The 23,774-nt window shown below is 37.8% G+C and overlaps 1 protein-coding gene across 16 annotated transcripts in view; it reads left to right on the plus strand.

Annotated features, from left to right (window-relative positions):
• The window catches only part of ARHGEF10 (Rho guanine nucleotide exchange factor 10), a 119,472-nt gene extending 96,145 nt beyond the window's left edge, over positions 1–23,327 (plus strand). For all 16 annotated transcript variants that reach the window (XM_075747287.1, XM_075747285.1, XM_075747292.1 and 13 more), the window contains 4 exons: positions 4,697–4,839; positions 10,865–11,039; positions 17,557–17,679; positions 19,599–23,327. In XM_075747287.1, coding sequence (XP_075603402.1) covers positions 4,697–4,839; positions 10,865–11,039; positions 17,557–17,679; positions 19,599–20,113 — 956 coding nt within the window. In that variant the 3' untranslated portion in view covers positions 20,114–23,327. The remainder of the gene's footprint in view (positions 1–4,696; positions 4,840–10,864; positions 11,040–17,556; positions 17,680–19,598) is intronic.
• Positions 23,328–23,774: the final 447 nt, after the last annotated feature.

Here is a 23,774-nt window from a genome sequence, read left to right on the forward strand (position 1 = left end):
CTGTCAGCATGAAGAATTTGTTGCATAAAATGACTATATGCATGTGTAGCACAGGACATTCCTAGTTACACCTTGTTGAGAAGAGCAGGCCTGAGTCTCTCAGCTTATTTCCAAGTGATCGGAAACGTGCTAAACTTTTTAGTCTTGTAGCTATCACCTTACTCCTCAACAGCGCTGTTTTATGTACCATGTGATAGAAAAAATGTTTGTGCTCCACTGCACAAATTAACCAACAACCACTCTTCCCAGGGCTGTGTTGGCAGCTCTGTTGAAATCGTCAATAGTGCTGCTAAGCAAGAGAGGAAGCTACCAACAAAAAAACCATGTTCAGTTCAGCTTGACTGAAAGCGTAAAGGAAGGGAAAATTACTACAAACTAAAAAGACTGAGGAGCTAAGCTATATTTTATTAGGCTATCTCGTATGGAGGCTTGAGAGCACCAACAAGTTATAAAAATACTAAATATTAATAAATTCTTTATAAATTAAATAAGAAAATTTTTTTATAAATTATTATAAAATAATATTACTTTCCATTGTTGGGTTTTATGGAAACAAACCACAGAAAGGACTATGGCACATAACTATTGGCGAAATAGAACTTACAGAGGGTATTACAGATAGCAGCATAACACAGATCTATTAGTGCATAGACACAATAGTGCCTAAAAACTGTGTTCTCGTGTTTTAAATATTCATCTAATATGCAAATATCAGAAGTTACGACATCTTATTTCCAGAAGCCCCTAGATTTGTTTTTGTAGACGCATCTCATTCCTGCAAATAGCTTTACTTGCAATTCGTATAGATGTCTATATTCTATTACAATAATGTTACAGAGACTACCAGAAACTGTTATATCTTGTGAACTAGGCATTTGGTGTGTCTATAGTAAGAGTCTATACCTGCTTTGATGTGGTCAGTTTAAGATCCGAGTCAACTAACACTTGCAAATGCAATCATCTTTATGTGTTGTTAATAACATCAGTGTGTTAGCAACATTATTCTCATACTAAATCCAAAACACAGCACTATACCAGCTACTAGAAAGAAAATTAACTCTGTCTTAGCTGAAACCAGGACATATATACATCTTCATTGCTTATTTTTCTTTTGCTCAATTCCTGCTTTTCAGAAAATAGTTTGCTGGGCTCCTTGCACTGGCTTTGTCCTGTTGTATGCCTTGAGACTTTGTTGGCAAAAGTTTTATCTCAGCTACTATTTCTTGCTGCTTTTCTCTTTTCTTAGGAAAAAATCAGTTAGTTTATTAAATCAATAACTAACCAAGGATTTATAACATCAAAGAAAGCTGTTTCATATCTTTTGCAAGTGGTGCACCTAATTTTAAATACACAGATAGTGCCAGTTGTTGGACCTGCTTACGTATGTATGTCTTGAATCTGCAGGTCTTTACACAAGTAGAATAGAGATAATACTTCTTTTCACTTCGATTTCAGAAGCAATGAACTTTGGATCAGACAGATAACGTGAAATAGCCAGCGTCAAACATGAAGTCTGTGCAGGAAGGCATTGAATAGGGTTTGCTGAGATCTGGAGAGAGAGCGAGAATTATGTTTTCTTAAAAGTGTGATTTTGATAGTTTTGAAACAACTTGTGAACTAGACACAGACTTGCTAAGTAATTTTGGTGATAGGCGATAAAATTCTTGGTCAGCAAAATGAAGTCGTGATCTTGCTTTTAGCCAGCAGCCTGTGGCTAAAGCATTCACAGAAGTATGTTGGATTACCAGGCTTAATCTCTTGCCTTGCTTGAGAGGATTTGTACCCATGCTTCCAGCTCTCAAGAGATTTCCCTGGCTGCCACAAAATAAGAGGAGAGAGATGCACAGTGCTTAATTTCTTCTGGTGCCATTCCACTTTTATAATTAATTAAGCATTCACTGAGGCAGGGACTGGAACACAGCTGACCCATCATTTAAATACTGCCCTAATTACCAGATGAGTGAGTCTCCCCCTGCCCTTTTTTTCCCCTCATCTGTCTCAGATGCTGTCTGGTCTGGAAGACAGCAATGTTTGCAGGAAGAAATAAAGAAGTACTGCAGGATAGCCTTATCGCATGGCTAGGGTATCTGGGTAAAGGGATAGCTTTGGATTTTTCCTGGGCCAATATATCAAGTGGGATTGCAGTTTCTTTGCCTGAAGTCTTGGTAACATCAAAGACATCAGGTCTATCTCACCTCTTTCATAAATCCAATCCCACTGAACTCTTCAAGCTAACTGGATTGTTAAGTGCTGTGCTAAAAGCACCAACAGAAAATGGTTTTGTGAGAACTGAGTTTTGATATGCACATTTGTTGAATCAAATATTAATAATACTGATAGCATTCATAACATTGGTAATATTGAACTCATCGTCTTACCTTGCAGAAAGTTGTTTTGGAATTTTTATTTTGCAGTCAACATCCACCTGACACCAGTACTAATTTTCCTTTTCACTCAAAACTATTACAAATGCTAGATAATAATTTTAAATAAGACTTGATCAGAATTAATAACACGGCTTAATGCTTGGTTGTCTGAGGAAGCTGTTGCATGGAAGTTGACAGAATAAAGATCCAGATTTAAAAAGGAAAAACCTTAGATGCTTGAAATTTAAGCAAAATTGAAATCTGGTTCCACAGTTGCGATTCTGAAAATCCCTATTCACCTGTCACTTCAGTTTTAGCTATGCTTTATATATAGATTAATGTATAGATTGAATGTATTTAAGAGAAAGAACTGTTGAGTTCAGTGAATGGTTTTGTCTGTACATTACTGTGTTGTACAGTGTGGAAAATACAACTACAGAAGAAAAGATGGCTTCTTGCTCAGCATATGTGCTCTTTGCCCAAATTCAGGGTCTTTATCCTTCAGAAGAGACAGTAAGAATATACTAAAATTATGCTGCTTTTATCCCTAAAAAGGAAACATGAAGGTGCTATGTACTGGATGCTGTTACAACTTCTGCAGTCAGCATAACTTGGCGAAAGTCAGGTTACGCGCACGCGTGCAGCTCCACTCTCTGAACTGCCTACAGTGCACTGAACTGCCTACAGTGGTTACACCATTCGTAGAGTTTGGGCAGCCTCCACTTAAGAATTTAATTTGAGAATAATGTGGTTGCTAGCAAATGGAAACTTTTCCAGAAGTTTCTTTATTACTAATGGTACATATGAGTCATGAAGAACAGAGTGACTTGGACATCACTGGGAGAGTTTGCAGGCTAATAACTGGAAACACTCTTCTCACTTGCAAACTGAAATAATGAAAATTATTTTGACGGCCTGAAACTGAATGTCATTTTTACAAAGATGCTTTTGGAAGAGAGCACCGCATCCTGAGAATGACTCAGCAAAGGTTGTAGCATGCAGATGGCAGAAGCAATGAGAAATACTTCAGAGCTGAGGCTTCTCACTGTTTGTTGTTGCTGCTGTTATTGTGAAGCGGGAAATTTCATACCCTTTTACCTACGCGAATAATAAAAAAACATACTTGTTATTGGGGCTGAAAGAAAAAAAGTTGTACTTAACTGCTTGCCTAAAGATGTGTTTACCTTGGTCTCATCAATCAAAATCTAAGTGGTTACTGAGTTGAAACCAGTGTCAGTAAAGCAGACAACTTTTCTGCAGCTTATGTGGGAAGAAGGTTTTAAAGTGAAGAAGCGAGGACTTTTTGTCGTATTTTATCTCAGTGTAAAAACAGATACTTTAACAGATTTTGGTATTATTACTAAAGCATCATGGATAGAAATGCAGTCTTCGAGGCTTTATGTTGAATGAGCGCTTATGATAGAAATAAACTAATATAGAAATATTAAAATTATTATTGACATATTTAGTATGACAAATTGCATGTATAAAAGACACAGCTACAACTATTTCAGGAAGCCCATGTTGCTAGCTCTTAAATTTGGAGAGAAATAATCAGCTAATCCTTGTTTCAAAGAGATGGCAAGTGAGAGTGACCAGAGCGGTAAGTGGCAGCATGCAGTTTTTATCAGAAGGTCTCTGAATAATTCATTGTGCCACATACACATGCATAATGTAATTTGGATCTGCTAAATGCAGTCCACAGAAAACACTGTGGATTATAGTTGGGGAAAAAAATAGGAAAAGTCAAGATATGGCACAAAATTAAGTTTTAATTTCTTTTTAAAAAAATTCCGTCTGAAATGAAGCATCTAGTAGCAGGAAGTCCGTTTCATCAATGTGCTCTTAGGGAGTCATCTGAGCTCATTTGAACCTACAGTAAAAATCTTGCTCACTACTTTTCACATGAAAGATAATTCTGTCCTAGTTGGAAGTTGATTCATCTTGAAATAGGTCAGTTGTGAGCTCCTTCCAAACTGGAGAAAATTATGTAGGCCATGGCTTTCTGACTATATTTCCTCTGGAAAGGAAAGCAGTTGTATCAAACAGCAGCGTGGGATTCCTTGTTTATCAATTAATCCAGATAAAATTTGTTCATTTAACAAATATATGAGTGTTTGGATTTGTTTTTTCCCCTTGATGTTGTATTACCCTTACAAATTTATTTTGGAAGCTAAAATTAAACATAGATAAATCACAGTGGCAAACAGTAGTTTAAAGTGGCAACTTGCAGAGATTCTAGAAGTAGGGTTGAGAGATAGTTTTCAAAACTGTTTTAAAACAAAGATTACCATTTTGTTGTGTATAACCTTTCTTCTTTTTTATTGAAGATGGAACATGGAACACGGAACCTCAGAAGATAGTTAAACTGGGGGTTCTGCCTGTTAGAAGTCTGCTTGTGATGGAGGAGACCATTTGGGCTGCATGTGGTGGACAAATTTTTATAATCAGCACTGTGACACATTCCATAGAGGTAAACGCTTTTAAAAGCATTGCTTGCATACTGTGCTACAAGGCGTAAGCGGTGAAATTGTAAACATTAAAATCTGTTTCAGAAGCTTCACGATTCAGGAAACCTTTCATGAAATATGGGTTCAGTTCTCTTAAATCCCACTGCCCGCAGTTTGAAATTCTGCCCTGATGTTCTCTGCTGATGTCTCTTTAGACCTAGGTTTGCTTCCTTTTTCTCCCAGGTTTCCATAAGGCGCGTGGAACTTGTAGAGTATTTGGGGCAAGAGGTTTGCTTAGAAATGAGATCTGAGGAAAGGCAGCGAAGAAGTGGGTGCCTATAGGAATTGCCTGTTAATTCCAGAAGAAGGTTTAATTCAGAGACTGCCTCTACATAATTAGACGTTACTTGTACCTTGTGATGATCTCATAATATATTTCTTCAGAGCTTTGCTTCTCAGTGGCCTACAAAACTTTGCTTTACGTAAGGATATTTTCCAGTGAATAATCATACAAAAGTCTGCTTTTCTTGAAGGAGAGAAGAGTGTTACGGATTCAAGCTCATATTTGTGACTGCGTTTTCCAGAAAGCTTTAAGCCCTCATTTCTGTCAAAATTGCAGCCTCCACCGAGAAAATGTCTTAGTGGTCTAAAGGTTGGAGTTGAGAAACGTTAGGAATTAAGCCTTTCCTTCAACCTACAATACAGTTAGCTGAGTTGCATGATGTTTACAGCCATGAAGTTCTTTCAAACAGGAGTGGTGATGAGCTCACAGCCTCCTTCTTTGTGTGCTTTGTTGCTGCTTTTTTGTTTCATTGATGATCATGTTTTCTCCCAACAATTGTCTATTTGGTACAATTGATTCTGTGAGTCATTGTCATGGGTTTGCAGGGAAGCAGCTAACATCCTACTTTGCTCTGTCTTTATCTGTGCTTTCTGGGTGATTTATTTCGTCCAAGTAGATGCTGGGATCATGTATTTTCCTACTTTGTTTTTCTTTAAGGCTTGTTTTATTGATAGTTTGAATGGTATGATGAAGGAAAGATTTTGGAAGAGTGATTTGGATAGGTGCTTGAAATGGACTTTTGTTAGCTTCCCTGCGGGGCAGAGGCCACTGTCCTACAGACTTTGATGAGAATCAGAGGGCGCCATGGTCAAGAAATACATAGCAATAGTAAGAGATCGCAGCCAGATCATTCCTGTGTGAGATTTGGTTACATACAGCCAGGTGTCTGTAAATAATTCTGGCCTAATTCTGTCACAAAGCCCTTCCTAGATCAGGTGGTATGGCTGCAGTTTAGGCTGTGCTGTGCTGTTTTGGAACAGGAGAATAAAACCAGAGTTAGACAAGCTTTATCAAAACACAGTGTAGCATAATGGATTGCAGTATTGAAAACAGAAGAGCTAAAATAACAAATATTCTATCAACATCTTTCAGACATGCTAGTTTCATTTTTCAGCTGTTACTACAAGTTTTCCTACAAAAGCATCACAGGAGGCTCTCTTTTTCCAGAGTGCTTTGTAAACTAACACCTTTATTGTATTCAGAGCTCATATTATTATAGATCCACTATGTAGCTATAATTAATGTACAGGCAATGAACGCTGCAGCAAACACCATATAAGAAACGGTGGAAATGGTGCATATGGGTTGAATAATACTTTCTCAACACAGATAATTTTATTGAAGAACGTGATGATTTTTTGTATGACTGGCTGAGGGTCATCTTTTTTTATTCCACATAAATACCCATACCATAGCATGTCCTCTTCCTCATAGAATTATGAACAAATATTGATTTTCTGTTGCCTCTTTACAGGTCCTAAGACATACACAAGTACTGATTTTGTTTTATCTTCTCACCAGACTAAACAGCTCACTAACGCTGTCGCTACCTGCTCAGTTACCTGACTTGTTTTGATAACTTCCTGGGTCTATATTTCCAGAAGTGATCTGCTGTGATGTCCATACCATGTTTATTGGCAATATTGCTTCAATATTATATTATACCAGGCAATTTAGACTATGTCTTTAGGGAATGTTTTAACAATATCAGCAGCTGAATACATCTAAACTACCTCTTCCTTACTGTGCAGGGCAGAAGCTTTGCTGTATGAAGGGAAACAGGAGCAAGGAAATGTTTGTTCTTCCTCTGTGCCCTCTCTTGTTGAGAGTTAGTAGTAATGATTTGACTCAAAATTTTTTGCATAGTATTCATCTTTGCTGTATTAACAGGAATCCAGATATTGCACAGGGCTCAAATGTTATTCTTCCCTCTGTGCCGATCTCCTTTATATCTCCATATACTTCAAATTACAGCTGCTTGCTTGTTCATTGCTTTCTACTATCATGCATACATATTATATGCTGTCATATATGTTATCTATAAAGACACCTGACTAGTTTTAAAGGCCATATTTGTACAAGCCCATGAGCATATTCAAGACCATTTTGTAAACTTCATCCTTGAGAGGCACTCCCTCAATGCCACTCCCTGGCATTTGCTAAGTGCAAAGTACATTATCCTTGAAAACAATCTCGTTATATGCCTCCTTGCTTTTCTAAGATTGTTATTTAAGCTTTTTTTTAAAATAACTATTATTAAATGAGCAGGTTTGGCATCCTATGTATTGGGTTTGGATGTTACTCACTTTTCCTGCTTTTTTTCCCTTCTGATATGGATAAGACTCTCAATTCACTTGTTTTAATGATATGTTACTGTAATAGAATGTTTTAGGAAATGTCTTTTATTGGCACAGCGCCCCGAACTGGCACAACACCTCGAGCTCCTTGGCATGGGACATGTGAGAAACGCATCAATTGCTGTTATATATTAATTACATACTCCTTCCGTGAAGAACAAATTTATTCTTAGTCTTAACCCTAGATCTGACAGTTATATTGCTGTTGAGTATAGACCTTGATCCTACAGTGGTCTCTGCGCATGTAGACCCTTAGGCTCTGCAAAGGCAGTCTGTGATTGTTTAATAACAACAAAAAATGTCGAGTATTTAACAGAATAAAGACACCAACTGAATGGCATTCCATACTGGTTTGTTTTGTCCTGTTTTTAAAACTTGGCTAACTATACACAAGTTAGTCTCATTTTAACAACTCAAGTAGGATAAGCCGAAATGTTCAGCTGAATAAATGAAACAAATGAGAATCCCTATACATGAGTGTATGTTGCCCGAGTACTGGAACTTCTTTAAAAGTAGTAAAAGTCATTTATTTTACCTTGTGGACAATGATACCCATTATACATCTCTCATGAAGCTTGAGAAATCGTGGTTCAGTTCTTGGCGCAGCTGTTTGGTGCGAGTGGGCAGCCCCTCAAAAGAAAGACGCCGGCTATGCCCGGCACTGCTGAAACAATAGTGAGCTATGTCAGGCTGCGGCATCCAGAACGTCTTCTGCAGCTCTGGTGTTGCTATAGAGCTTGAATGAGAGAGCCTGAGGGGAAAAAAGCTGGGCTCTGAATAGAAAGGAATGTAGGTATGAAAACTAAAAGAGGAAAGTAAAATGAAGTTCGATTTTATGTATTTTTTTAATAACAGAGGGAATAAGACATTTTTGTCCCTTTGTATCTCTATTTCTTGCTATGAGAAGAAAAAAATTCTGAAGAAAAAGGCCAGCTATTGGTTTTCAGATAGACATGTAATTGCAGCAGATGTCAAAGCTACCCACTGTACAAAAAAACCTTAGGCATTCGTAAAAGAATGCACAAGTTTGGGTACGTTCCTACTCTGTGTTAGAAGACCCTTTGAATGAGAAGAATAGTTCTTTTTATATGTTTCTCATGGCACTGATAATATTATAGTTTTTCTTTAAATACGTCTACGTGTTTCAGCAGACAGCTGTACCAGTGGCAGGACAGACTAAGTGGGAGTGCAATGAGTTGGCTGGTAAAAATGGAATGTGACAAAAATGCATGTGCAAGTTGTTTACAATGGCACCAACAGAATTGTCAGCTGTGGTCAGACCACTGCAGAGAAATTCATTTTTTACGATCAGCTTCATTTTTCTTCTAATTCCAAGCAGGGCAAGTTGCCGGTCAGGTTCACTTCAGCAACCTTAGATCTGTGTCCCTGAGAAGTTTTCAAAAGTCACTTGGTCATCAGTGTCAGGCCGTATGAGTCTGTAAACAGAAGTGATTATTTTAAAATCCTTTTTTGCAATGAAACATGCATGATGAGAGTATCAGGGAATTTAGTCCTAAGAGCTGTTTCTGGCTTTGAAAGATGCTGCTCATGGATGAGTTCTTCTGTTGAATAAGCTGTATAATTTTCAAATTGTGTATATCATTTGGTAAAGAATTAGTGGAGGTTACCTGAGGAAGACACTGACTATAAATGTGCCTGCCAGAGGTGCTTACCTTGCATTCTGCAGTGGTGTTATTCTCAGAGTCAAAAGGTGATACAGTAACACTCTCAAAACCTGAACCACTGCCTAATAGCTGAAGAGAAACTTCTCTGTTAATTTACTAAAAACTGAGCATTTGAAAAATAGTGTTATCAAATGAAAAGGAAAAAAAAGAAATATTTCCCCTTATTTTTAAACAGCCAATTTATCAGTGGAAAGTACTAATTTATAGAGTAATAAAGTATGAAAAGAAAATTAAGTGCCTACTTAGTATAATACCAAAATTACACTTTGTGAAAGCTTCAACTTCTTTATCTCTGATCTTAGCCTGTCTGTTGAATTTAGATGGAGAATTTGAACAAGATATCTATCACCCTAATATATTCAAACCATAACTGTCTTAGGCTAAGAGCTTAGCCTGAGAAACGTGTAATTTAGATTTTGATGCAAAATGACCAAAATGTAATTCTGAATTGTAATGCAGGGAAAATTTAAGTATCTTCTTACAAGGAGGAAGGGGGGTACTTTTGCATTTTGCATTAAGAGTATATTATATGTAGTGTGACTATTAGGGCAGATATTTACTTCCTTATCCCTCAGATAGATTTTTTTTTTTTTTTTTTTTTTTTTTTTCATCCAAGGAACAGTTTGTAATTTATTTAGCCAAGGAAGTTTTATCTTTAGCAGAGTAGCTCTCTGTATTTGATAATAGCTGGCACAACATGAAAAGGCTGTGTTTAACTTCAGAGAGTTTACTTACAAGACAAAACTGGGAAAAAAAATATCCCTACTTCTTGTTAATGATTAAAGAACTTCACTACAGCTTTATCTTGCACTTTAGCAGGGGCATGTAGAGAGGTTTTGGCCTTCGTGGAGCCATGCAGAAGTTGTAGCTCTGAAGGCAGTAGATCAAGGAAAAACGTCTATCCTGAAAGTCTTGCATTACTTCGTATCTTCAGAAGGAGGATTTTAGCCTTTCTAATGAGAAGCACCAATATTTTGAAAGGACAGGAAAACAAAATAACTAATCATTGTGAAATTCAGAAGTGTCTATGAGTCGAAAAGTAAACCACAGTATTACGCCTTACATTGTTATATACGCAGTTGAGCAGATAATGGTGTATTTATATTCGTAAACAGTCTACATTCTAAAGATGACTTTTGCCTTGATTCTATTATCCTTGTTCTGAAAAGACACTTAACAGAAGAAAAATATTTTTTTTTATTGTTTAAGGACGAGTTCTGCTATAGATGAAAGTAAAATATTAGGAAAAAAATCTACTGACCCCCAGGAACCTCATCTGTGGTAGTTTTCCCAAAGGAGTATCAATAAAGAAATACAAAACCTTTTAAGCTTCAGCTGTTAAAGGCTTGCTAGCCCCTACCATGCATTTTTATTTTAATAAATGCAATAGCTAAGTTACTGTGAAGTTACTCTGTTAGTAGCTAGAGCTTTGGTTCAAGAGCTGAGAATCCTTCCATCCTAATGACGATGTATTTTCAAAAACAAGTAACAGGAAAACTAACACATCATATGCAGCAGTCAAACATACCCTGAGAAAGTAGAGGAAACTAGCTTTGTCCTTGACACGGAGGACAAAGATACAGTGCCTACGCTGAAGATCTGATAAGAAAGGTCGAATGATGTTGAGTCGCATCTCCCCACAGAGTCCTTGTTTTTCTTCCAGAGCCATTTTGAAGCCCATCAAGAGGAAGGGATGGTAATCTCTCACATGGCTGTTGCTGGAGTGGGAATCTGGATTGCCTTCACATCTGGATCTACGCTTCGCCTGTTCCACACTGAGACACTGAAGCACCTCCAGGATATTAACATTGCCACGCCTGTTCACAACATGTTGCCAGGTAGCTGAATCACACTGTATAACATTTTTTATTTGTCTTTATCACCGTTGTTCTCCAGAGTGTTGTAGATTAGGTCAGAATCAGAAGGTCCATCTCGGACTTTGAGTTTGATAACTGTCTCGTGACTATTTGCTTTAGTAAATCAGAGTCTGTTGTCTGCCCAGAATAAAAATGTGTGCAGTGAGCTGATTGAGTAGCAGCTCTCCTCCTTAGAAGTTATAAACATAATTATATAGATTAATAGGTGAATTCTTCTTGTTAGTCTTTTTTTTTTTTAAACTGTGAAGCAGTAGGACAATGCAGTCTGCCATGAAAATGCGTTTGCTTTGCAGAGTTTGGCATTTACTTCTGGAACTTAGTATCAAAGTACATGATGGAGTCAATTTGTCTATGATCCGGACTAAAAAAACACTTGCTTTATTTACATCAGTAGTCCCAGTGAACTCAGCTGAACTATTAACATGCTGCCATTTCGGAGTGTGTTCAGTGTTTTACAGATTGGAGCTTTAATTACTTGAATTAAAAGGTTAATCTTGTAAGTAAAGATGGAACCTGGGGTTGTTAGGGCAGGGTTTAACAAATCTTTAAATGTTTTAAGACAGAAGCTGTTCAGTCATCCCCAAATCATCCGTGTCACAGGTAGTTGCACTGGCTTGTATCGGTTTTGCGAGTGAGTGGCTAGGACCTCAGCAGCAGCAAGCACGTCAGGTGGGAGCAGCGCTAGAAGAGACGGACAGAAAAATGATACTGGCATGGCTGAGCACGGGGTGCCCACGAGGGGACAACCGCTCCTTCTGTCTCTCCCTGCTTATCGACTGCAGTAGACTGAGCTTCTGCAGGTTTTATAGGCAATGTGTGCGCCAGCTTTATTGCTTCGTTTCTAGCAGAAGCCAGTTCTTCCCGCACGGAGATTATATTCTTACAAGAGTTAGATATAAATCTTGCATGAAACATGTTTCACTTCGTCCATCTCTGTCGTCTTCTGGTGTGTTCTTTCAGATGACGTTAGCTTTATTGTAGAGCTCTATTTTAACTTGTGTCCATTTATATCATGTTCTAGAGAGGGTGTTTTTTACATGTGGTGTTTGACTGTAGCTCCAACACTGAACAGCAGCAAATTGCCTGCCTTTTAAATAGGTCATTCGATTGAATTCATTACAATTATGCAAAGAAATCAAGATCAGTTGTAAAAAGAAGATTAACTTTTAATATGTTCTGGTGTTTATAGCAGGGGAAAAAAGGGAAGTAGGACCTCCCTTATACATATTTTCTGCATATAAAAATCTTTAAAAACTTAGATTTAGTGTTCATTGCCATGGTGATAAAACTGCTGATGTAACTTTAAAAAAAAAAAAAAGTTGTAGCCAATTATATCTCCTCGGTGTCATTCTTTCTCATTTTAGTTCCTTTTTTTTCCTCAGTGTCCTCTCAAAAACTACACCAGTGAATGGAAACGGAAATTTATTTCAGGAGTAGAACATTATTACAGCAAATGTTCCAAGGGAGAACCCATTCTAAAAATTAAATGAATTTAAATTATTTAGCAGCAGCTCTTGGGCCTGATTATTTGATCCCAATAATGCTGCAACAGCAGAGGCTAAAAGACAGAGGAGTAGGAGGTTTACATAATAAAGCAGCAGTAAGGACCTTTTGGAACTAAAAGCAGCCAAAGAATAAATCAAGCTCTGTGTAGTATATTCTGAGATTAAAAAAGAAAAAAAACAAAGTGAAACAGAAAAGGAGTGAAAAGCTGTATTTGCCTTTACTGAGGATTTTTAGGATTTTTGGTTTTAAAGGAAACAGCTCTTAGTTTTCTGACATCCAACAGGCATTTCTTAATAGGCAAAAATAACAGATAAGTAAAAATTCAACTTGTATTGAAATGAGAGGGAAGAAATTGGCGTAAAAGTGTGGCTATAAGTCTTAGGAAGAGAGATTAAAAAGGCAATATCTCAATATAACTTCCAAGAAGCTGGACTTCTTTTGCAAAGATTTTAGTAAGAACAACAATATGTGATATTGACCCAACAGGCTACCTGGAGATGTCATCTGTGTCTTCATTTCAAGCAATGTAAATGTGAGGAAAGTCACTCCATGAAGTTAATGAAATTATTTTGTTGTTACAGTAGAAGTAAAAGAAAAATTAACTGTCAGGAATGGTTACCGTGAGTTACAGTGCTGTATTTAAAGAATAGCTGTAGTAACTAATTAAGATAGAGGAGTAGGAGGTTCTCAAAACCTTAGTAAGAAATTCTTGTAGCATTAGATCTTCCCAATTAGGTAAGTTCTTAGGATAAGATGGCTTTAAACATCACTGCCAGCTCTCCTGGTGTAAAGGATGTGCCTCCTTTGCTTTGAGGAAGACACCCCTGCAGCGTAGTGAGAAGGACAGAATCACAGAGGAATGAAGTGTAAGGGAAGTGGCACAGGAGGGGATTGTCCTTACAATTTGCCAAAGTTTAGTAATGTAAAAAAGCAGACTGTGTCTGGCAGAGTCTGTTACCTGCTGGACGTAACTTTTTAAATCTGTGGCAGTCTACTTAGGAAGAGTGGAGCTGGGAGGGTTCTTGCTTTCTGGAATTATGGGAAGTTTGTGCCTAGGAATGCAGGACTGCAAATTAAACTAGATTCATGTAGGCAACCATGGCATAGACATTTAGTCCAGAGTCGTCTGCAGTACCTTTGCTTCATATATCATCAAAAATACTTCCTAATAGTGTATAACAAGCTTGTGGTCTATAACAAAATGCCAAAAAAGCACAAATGCCATATGAGAAAGGAAGAGAATGGTTGAGAGGAAGAGCATCATCATTGCTATAGGTCCAGGTAACTATTTCGCTATCTAGTAAACCGTAGTACAGCTGGATTGATCTAAGCAGCCCAAGCAGAGCTCTGTTAGCTGTACAGAGGGCATACTGAGCAGCAGGGGGAAAAAAAAAATCTATTAACATTTGAAGACAAATGTACGCACTTCACTAGAGCAATGTACTTCATTTGTAGAGCAAGTTTATGCTTCGTGTTTGTGATCTGTCATTGAAATCTCAACAAAGGCAGCTTTTCACCAGCGTTTATCAAAGCTCGCACACACAAAAAATTACTGTACATGAGGAGACAGTCCACTTGTTTTTTCGTAGTCACATTCAATATTTCATTATTCAAGAACATCCTTAAACATGTTTTTCCTTTCAGCTCTAAAAGAGTTTGTCCTTTTAAAGAGGTTACTATGACCTTGATAGAAGTAATTTCATTGCTCATGTGGATGATGACAGGTTACCTGTTTAACAGAGCGATGTTTTCTGCTTAAGTTGCTGTATTCTGTTTGTATCTATATATCCTCTAATGGCATGTGTGTTTCCTGGAAACAGATGAGAAAAGCAAAGAAAAAAAAAGTATCATTTCCCCTCTACGGAAAACAAACCATACTTTGAGGCTTGCAGCTTTCTTTTGTTGCCACCCCACCAGGTTCCAGACCATAAAATGCAGTTGTTTTATGATTTTACTGCTGGGAAATGGTAAAAAGGTTGGTGAAAATTTTAGGTCAGCCCAGTAGATCTGTACAGTGGGCTTATTTTTTATATAGTAAGAGCAGCATGATCATGTAAGAGGACATGCACCAGTACACCCTTGTACCTACCCAGGTTTGACTTCAGAAGATCTCTGTGGGAACACATGAGGATTTACCTGGGTCTGGTGGTGGTTGTAACTGAGACCTGAGAAAGGTGAACATAGAGCAGAACATGGGCAGTAAAACCATTTGTTCATGTATAAGCTTAATTGTTGGCTTCAGTTCTTCATCATTTGCCCTTCTTAACATGTTCATTTTTGTGCTTTACTGCATAACACATTCTGGAGAATTGGGTTTACCTTTTTTTCCCCCCTCTGAATTTAAAATATATCAAAATAAAAAGTCACAAAATAACAAAGAAAAGTATGATTTCAAACCTTGGCTAGCAGATAATAAATTAATATTTTAAGTTAATATCGTAATTGAGTTTTTTAATCTATATATCATTTTTTGAGTTATGTGCTATTTCAAAGTATATTTTCAGATGCAGATGTTTCCTGCTTTTCCAAGATTTCAAAGCAAGCGGTTTTCCTTTTGACCTCACTATATATAGATGGTTCATGCTTAAGGTTGTGCTCAGTATTTAAGAGTCTAAGTTGCTGACTGATGATTTGCTGTTTTCACCTATAGAAATAGTAATGTGTTTTACCAGTTTTCACTGGTAAAAATTACTGGTTAGAAGTTGCTTCAGGGTTGGAGAATGAAATCATGTGTATTATTTTACATTTTAAATTCTTAAAAAAGCATTAAAGAGCTATTATTTAAAAATGTGAGCATCTTCTGCAAGGGGTTTGAGAGGCAAAAGTACAATTGGAGTTTTTGATAATTTTAAAAGTTTTAAAATTGTACTTGTGTATTTATGCTTGGCCTTTGTAAAACAAGCTTTAGTTGAAATGGAGTGAGGTTAAGCTAACCTGCAGTTACCTTGCACTTGCTGTGGTGCCAGTTGTGGGAGAGGACTCACATGTCAGACTTAAGCAAGCCTGAGCTCTAAATCACAGAATTCAAATACTGATTTTTGAAAACTCCAATACACAGAGGTGTTTGGGCATCACGCTTTGGACTTCTTTTGAGCTGAAGGAGCGCCTTTGTGTGCTTTGTTTAGGAAATGAAATTAATCCCATTAATATCTCAAAAAAAACCCAAAACAAAACAAAAAACCCACACCAAAAAGCAAACTCCACCCTTCAGAAGGCTTGTAATTTATCAGTAGGCATACATCATCCATGCTTATCTAGCTGAAGAAGGATGATGCAGTCCTATGAGCATAAATGCCTACAATTTACGGAAAACAACACAGGTGTCTCTGAAGGTCTGCATGAGTAGGTGGAGCCTCTTCAACTTACTCATGCTTGTTATACCTGCCGAGGGTGACCTAATCGTCGTGCCTTTAGGGTATTTTAGAATGTGGTTTTGGGCAGACAGAACTGGCATTCCACATCTGGCCATGCATCATGGCCTTTTACAACACACCATTGCTGCGTTAATACTTTGGGTTTGTAAAGTTCTATGAGGAAAGACTTGAACTGTGGTCTGCCTCCTGCTTTCCAGTTGAGTGCTTTGGGCTACAGTCAAGCTGCTCCCTCCCTGCTTCCCCCTGGGCCTGTGATTCATATATTCTTGGATGTGAATTGGCTCAGCTTCAAGGGATGAGATGGAAAATGCATTTATTTGTGATCCACCATAATTAAGGTCCTCTTCCAAAGTGCGGAACTTGCAGGTTCATCCAAGTTATATCAGGCATGGAATCCAAATTCCCTACTTACTGATGAAGTGATTAACAACTTAAGAGCTATGATGAGGATAGGAATGACTGCTCTCTTGCATGTAAGGTTAATCATAAATCCAAGAACGTGTAGGTTTTGAACCTGGAGGGTTCCAGCAGAGTTTAAATACTCCTCCACATAAATTTAGGCTGTAGCAGAAGGTTGGGCAGGCAGTAGTTTTCATTCTGAAACTTGTCAAGGCCATTTTGAAAAATCCATCTAAACTGAATCAGACACATGTAGTAAGCATTGCAAGCAAAAATGACTTCGTTTTCATTAGTAAAATAGCAATCCCATAAATAATATGTTGTAGAAAATCATAGAATCATAGAATAATTTTGATTGGAAATTACTCCGGAGGTCATCTTGTCCACCCTTCTTGAAGCAGGCCTGATTGGATCTGGTTGATCAAGGACTTGACCAGCCAAATTCTTAATATCTTTGAGTAGAGTGGAGATTCCACAACCTCTCTGAGCAACCCATTGCAGTGTTTGACCACCCTTATGATGAAGACACTTTTTTCTACTTACAATCCAAATTTCCCATGTTCCAAATTTGATCTGTTGTGTCTTAGCCTATCACTGTGCACATCTGAATAGAGTCTGACTGTCTTCTGTGCAGCCTCCCCTCAGATAGGTGCAGACAGCGCTTCTTTTAACTTCTCTTTGTACACCATGTGCTCCAGTCTCCTGATGATCTCGGTCGTTATTCCAGTATGCCAATGCCATTCTTGTATGGGAGGACCCAAACTCAAACAGGGACACAACACTTCTGATACTGTTTCACAGAATAAAAACTAGAAGAAAAAAGTAATCGTGAACAGGTTTGAGTCTTGCGTATAGTTATGGCAATGTATTATTGAGTATTGTGAAGTGAAATGCCTTTCAGTTTTATTATTGGGAATATGGAAACGTAGTCTATTTGTAAAAGCATATGTGTAAAGATAATCTATGTCTACTTTTGGATACTGTGGTTTAGAGATTTAGAACAGAAAGTTTCAGAAGTTTAATAGTATTTAAATTGCCACGTATGTAAAGTTTAATACCATGATCCTGCAAAATGTTTGCCTTTGCAATGAGTGCTTTGCTGAATGAGGCGGTACGGCTGATTGCGTTTGCCTGAAGTTGCTTTGACCTAGGCAAAGATCACACTCTGCAGTAACGGAGCGCTTTCCTAAACTTTGCAGGGCAGCAGCGTGTCTCTGTGACCAGCCTCCTGGTGTGCCATGGTTTATTGCTGGTTGGAACAAACCTGGGTATAATAGTAGCATTACCAGTGCCACGCTTGCAGGGGATTCCCAAAGTAACTGGTGAGTGAAATTTCCCAAATGGATCGAGTACAATTGTTTTATACTGAACATTTCATTTCTCTTCTGTCAGTAGTTTAAGTGAACCTGCCAAATTATTTGTATTGTTTAGATATGTACCAGAGCTTTGTGATGAAGTTAGATTTGTTGTTCTTCCTGAGCTAGATACTCGTCTAGTTTTGTCTGTTATTTGAACTGGGACAGCTGTTTTTCTTTGTGGTGTAAGAATAGGATAGGTGTTAATCCTATCAGAGTGCAGTCAAATATATGGGGATGAGAAGAGAATGCAGATAATCTTTCTTCCAGATTCAGGGATGCATTAGGTTTAGAGACATAGGTACTGAAAATTTAGTATTGTGTCTGACTGGTTATTCAGTCAGTTGGTTTTGTGCCCTTTCTCCCCAAAACAGGAGACTTGGAATATATGAGAGTATGTATTTCTTTTTTTTGACAATGATGATCAAGGTTTTTGCGTTTTGGAGAGATGTATTTGTTGAGTTACTTTCATATTACCCCATTTGAAACACAAACACATGAATGCTGCTGTATCACTTTGCAAATGTTTAATCTACTAGCAGAAGCAAGATTTTAAAAGTGTGTTTAATGGGGGCTTTGCCGTGCTACGTTTTGGGTTCAGAATTCTGCTCGAGCTTCTGCGCTGTGGAGGGAAGCTGGCAGATTTTATGAGGCAAGCTGTTCACAACTTCCTTCAGGGGGGGAAAAAAAGCTTATGTAACTTTGCAAAATGAAAATGAAGTCCTCTGAGTTCAGCAAAATACGCAGCAATAATCCAGTATGACACAGGATAAATGCTTCTTAAAAACACGGAACCTATGTTAGGTGAAAATAAATGCAATATAAGAAAATGCATAGTTGCAGAATCAAAAAAACCCTCATTTTATTCTTCCATTTTCTGTTTTGATTATTGTGGTTTATGTCATCTGTATTTTCTTGCACTTACTTTGGGTCAAGATTTGTCAGATTTCACAGATCTAGCAACATTACGTTTAGAGATCTATTTTTATACTCTTTGATACCATATTTGGAATTTGAAATGAAAAATTGTGACTTTTTGCAGTTGTGCTTCGAATAGTGATAATTCATCTTTATATCATTGCACTTTCTGTAAACGCAGAATATGTTTTATTATAACCCTTGATAGCCTAGCTTTTTTACATATTGTAGATGATTTTGTAGAACCCTCCTTTTTTTTTTTTCTTTTTTGCAGTAAAAGCCACATATACTGATATTGTTATAGTTCTGAATTTGGCTGTATGCAATTTGTTTTTCATACAATCTAATGATTTGCACAGTGTAAACCTTCCTTGTACTTCCGACATCCCACTGTTTAAATAATTTTTAAAAAGGAAAAAGATAATAACTGTTCAGTCATTTCCTTACGAACCTGCCTGTGGTTACTAGACAACCGTTCAGGAGGATGTTTTAGTTCCCGCTGTATAGCGTGGAGGGGTGTGTTACAATGAAACATACGTTCTTAATGCTGTTGTGCAGAGGTACAGGGGTACAACAGAATTAATTGAAAACTTCATATTTTGTTTGTGGATTACTGGGGAAAACTCACAGTGTCACATTTGTGTCGATGCCAACAAAAAGAAGTTAGCAGCGTTTCTGTACTCATGCTGTTGTGAGAACACAGCACAGAAGTGAGCTAACTAAAATTCATAACACCATGTTTCAGCTGATTTATTAATACAGCCCTAAACCACTTGTGGAACAATAGATTTTTTTTTTTGCACATTTTTTCTGTAAATTGTGTACATACAAGGCGAAAGACAGACTGGATGCATATAATAGGGTTTTAAGAGTTACGCTTTTCTGAGCAAATTTCATGAACTAATTATGGTGGAACACTGTGGTAAAATAAATAATGTTCTTTAATTGTCTTTTTCTTTTGGCTCCAGGAAGAGGAATGGTGTCGTATCATGCACACAATGGCCCAGTCAAGTTTCTTGTAACGGCTACATCTATAAACAAGAAGAACAAAAACAAATTGAGGAACAGCCTGCCTCCTGGCTCAGAACCTAAAGACGACGACCAAAAGAATGTTCTACACAATGAAAGACCGGGCTCTTCCCTTAGTAACACCCATGACACCGCAATTTGGCTGGGGGGTTCAGTAGGATCCATTGCACAAAAAAGTGACTTGTCGTCATCTTCTGGATCCCTTACTTTGTCTCACGGATCGAGTTCCCTAGAGCATAGGCCAGAGGACAGTAACATTTATGAGCTTTTGAAGGACCAGAATATCTCAGTAAAAAGTAAAAGACAGAGATCCAAGAAAATGAAAGCAAGTTCAGTATTAGTCATTTCTGGTGGCCAAGGACACAGAAGAGTGAACAAGAAGACCAAGCAGCAGCGACAAGATGAACTAGTGTCTTCAGTGATGGTCTGGCAAATCCCACTATTAAATATCTAACTGAACTAAATCCCTAGATACTTTCTGCTATTAAAAAAGAAAAAAAAGTCTGATATCCTTTTACAGCAAATGTCAGTTTAGGACCCAAATGGATAGACTTTATACACCTGGGAGCAATTTCACTAGGCTTTGGTCACAGGAGTAAGGGTTGCAAGACAGAGTCTTAGAACAAAAAGGACCTGTTAGACACTTTTAAATGGGTTTAGAATCTTACCTTATTTATATTCACATTTATAAATATCACAATTATATTCTATAGCACTTAGGGAAGGCAAGGAACACATGCCATGTCTCATGCTGATTTTTGCTTATGTAAATCAGCTGTTGTTTCTTTTCTCCAAAGTGACATATTGCATGGACTGTAGATTTTAACAAATTAGCAAATATTTTTAAACAATAGTCTAATGCAAGCTAATATTAATTTGATAATTACTATAATAGTTTGTGACATCATTCCACAAGCCAGAGTTTGGTCTGGACAAAAGCAGTTATATTAATTGATTGGTACTTGTTTAATTCAACATAGCAAATAGATTTTTATTTTATTATTATTTCTAATGCTCAGTATTACTAAAAACATTGCAGTACAAAAAGTACGTTAATTTTCTTGGTAGGTGCAATGTGTCTGTGACTCACCTTCCTCATACAGAGAAAGCTGTAAGGATGCTCTGGCTTAGGGCAAATAGAAAATACAGATGCAGGACAGCTGTGTGTTGCAGTGCTGCTATCGCATTCTCCCCCTGGCAACTCAGGATCAAAGCTTGGCATGGACTGTGCCATTTTTAAGGTGGCATGCACATCCAGTAAATTAATAATGAAATTATTAACTAAATCATTAATTGGGGAGAAATATACTAATATTGGAATATCTATAGGAAGTACAGGTAATCACTGTGGATATAGATCATACATCAGTTGATTTGTGCTGTGTCCTCAGGCAAACACCTATCAAATAACGTCACAGCGCAACAGCAACAGTGGAGATACGGTCACATCAGAGTGGTGGTCACCTCTTTTCAGCCAGACTTTCGGCAAAGCATGGTCTTGTAAATAGATACTGTGAAAATAGTGTGCACAGCTTCATTCAGCCAGTCAGGCATGCGGTTGCTGGGGTGGTGTTAGAGGCCTGAATTCTAAATAGAGACCTAATTGTCATTTCTTAATGATCTATTTCCAAAGGAAACTTGGAATTTGGGATTCCTACTAAAATTGCTTTTTGCGCTAGTCTCTGCACATGTGAAATATAAGACAAAGCCTTCAGCTCAGAAAGACATTGCGAAAAATGGTGATGAGACACGTCCTTCAGTCAAAATATGTTTAATACAGAAAACGTGTTGAATGGAGTCACTGGGAACATCCTTGTCCCTTGTCAATAGACTGAAAGATGCAGAGAAATTAGGACGGTTAAATTTCAGTTGAGTATGTTGAGAACTCTAATACTGTCCATCAGTTCAGTAAAATGCAAATTAAATATATCCAAAGCACGACATCTGTCAGATGTATGCATTGACTAGAATCAAGTAAAACTTTTGGCTACTTCGGTGCTGTTATCCCAGTAAGGGGGTGGTTTGCCCTGAAATTATTTCAGCTACTTCTAAACTCCTTGATTCCACCATGTTTTGTTTCAATCTGCCTAGTTTAAATCAACATCAACCATAATTACAGTGTTTCCCAGCACATGACATTTCAAGGTAAACAGCAGTAGAGACTGAATTATTTTGTTCTATGTAAGATAAAGCCTGTATTTGTGCTTGGGTTTGCCCTGGACAGACATTTCAGTCTGTCTGCTCTAAGCAGCAAACCTCTGTCAGGGTGACCCCAAAATCAGTGTGTGGGCTGACTGACCAAGTTTTACAGAGCACCGAGTAACGTCAGGTCTTCCCTGCCACCTGCCACCAAGTACATGGGACAGAAGGAATCCCAGTGCAGTCAGTCTTTGCCTGCTAAGTGGCACCAAAATAGGCATTTCAGAAATGCCACAATAGCACGAACTTCAGTGAGTCACGAAGGACACTTGTCACAGATGGGCTTGTAGGCTTGGGGTCTTCATTGCTGTTCTGTGCTTTTATTCTGTGTCTTTCGCTGTGTATCTTGCAACTTTAGTTGGGTGTTCTCAGCATTGGCATGGGCTTAGTGTTGGCATGAGTCCTGGTGTAAAAAAAAAACCCACAAAAAAACCCAGAGTGCCTCTAAGCCAGACATTTTCCCAGACTTTCCTCTTCTCCCTGGCCTACTGCCTGGGCTTGCCTGGCCTGGCCTGAGGGACCAAGGCCAGTTGCATTTTCTACCCTCTTCCATAGCTATGGCCCTGGGAGCTGCTCTTTGCCCACTGTGTGGAAGTACTACATTGTACAGTTTAATGTATGTATATTGAAAAACAAGTTAAAAGATTCTTCTGTGTATAAAGCATATATAACCTAGTATCCCTTTGCTACACTGCAGTAAAAAGACCACAGGTTTTATTCTGCGTGCTCCTTGGGCATGGGATTCCACATCTGTGCCCTCGGGACTGGAGGATCACGTCCATTCTCGTGGATTTTTATCACTAGGAGCAGTAAGCAGAGTCAACTGGAAATCCATGCATGGCCGTATTGCAGGATCTGCTAGCAGTAACGCGTGAGAGTTTTGAAGTGAAATCCTATCTTTCAGCTGAAACAAGACGGTAGAAACAGAGTACAAATCTGCTCTTCTGAAAGTACATCGGAGTTTTGCCAGTGACTTCAGTAAGAGGAGAACTGCGTCCCTCATTTACATCATACTATTTTGAAATTATGTATCTATTTATCTTACTAAGCTGTAAAGCAAAAGAGAAGCTGTATGTCTGTCTTCAGAAATACACGTTGCCATGAACTAGGCTTTTAGTAGCTAACTGAGCACAGGATGCAACGTTTGCTTTCTGATATGCAGCTAACTGGCATTGCCTTACTATGAAAGTGGGCAGGAACCAAAGTTTCTCTTACAGCTGGCAAATAGTCTTTATAGCTGTTGTAGACTCTGCTGCTAGGTAAGTTGGATTTTGCTTTCTGATACTGCTTTTCTAGATTAATAGAAATTAACAGAAAATGTTATGAAAAGAGGGGAGCAAGTGTAACCACTATGATATATTCTATATATGTTTTCTAACACATAGTAGTGCCTTTTATAACATGAGCCGTAAAACTTGTGTATTTATGTTCAAAGTATAAGCTGAGAAGAATGTTTAATAAAAAATGTGATAAAATTAACTTCAGAAGTACACTTCTTGGTTTGTCATTTTATCTAGAAGGCTAGAATTTGTGGGATGCATTAATGAGTAATATGTATGTATTAATGGACTCATAAAAGGGAAAATAGGGTATGTGATTAGGATAACAAAGATGTATATTTTCTTAGTGTTGTAGTTTCTACAATTTAAACACAGGCAAATGCAATTTCTGAAAATGGTGCAGTCCATTAGTCTCTTACAATAAGTTTGACCCCTGTATCAATGGACCCAAACAGTGTCTAAGCAGTAGAATTTCTACCAAGCTGTCTACACGGAGTATGCATCAGCACTTGGGCAGCATGCACGATGCATAAAAATGAGAAGCATTAATATTAAAAATGAATACTGGAGAGCAGAAGTGTTAACAGAGGAAATTAATTTTCAGTTGTTAACTGGCAATTCATTCTAATTAATCTG

The sequence above is a fragment of the Balearica regulorum genome, chromosome 3 (assembly GCF_011004875.1).
Source record: "Balearica regulorum gibbericeps isolate bBalReg1 chromosome 3, bBalReg1.pri, whole genome shotgun sequence".
In the NCBI taxonomy this organism is placed as follows: Eukaryota; Metazoa; Chordata; class Aves; order Gruiformes; family Gruidae; genus Balearica; species Balearica regulorum.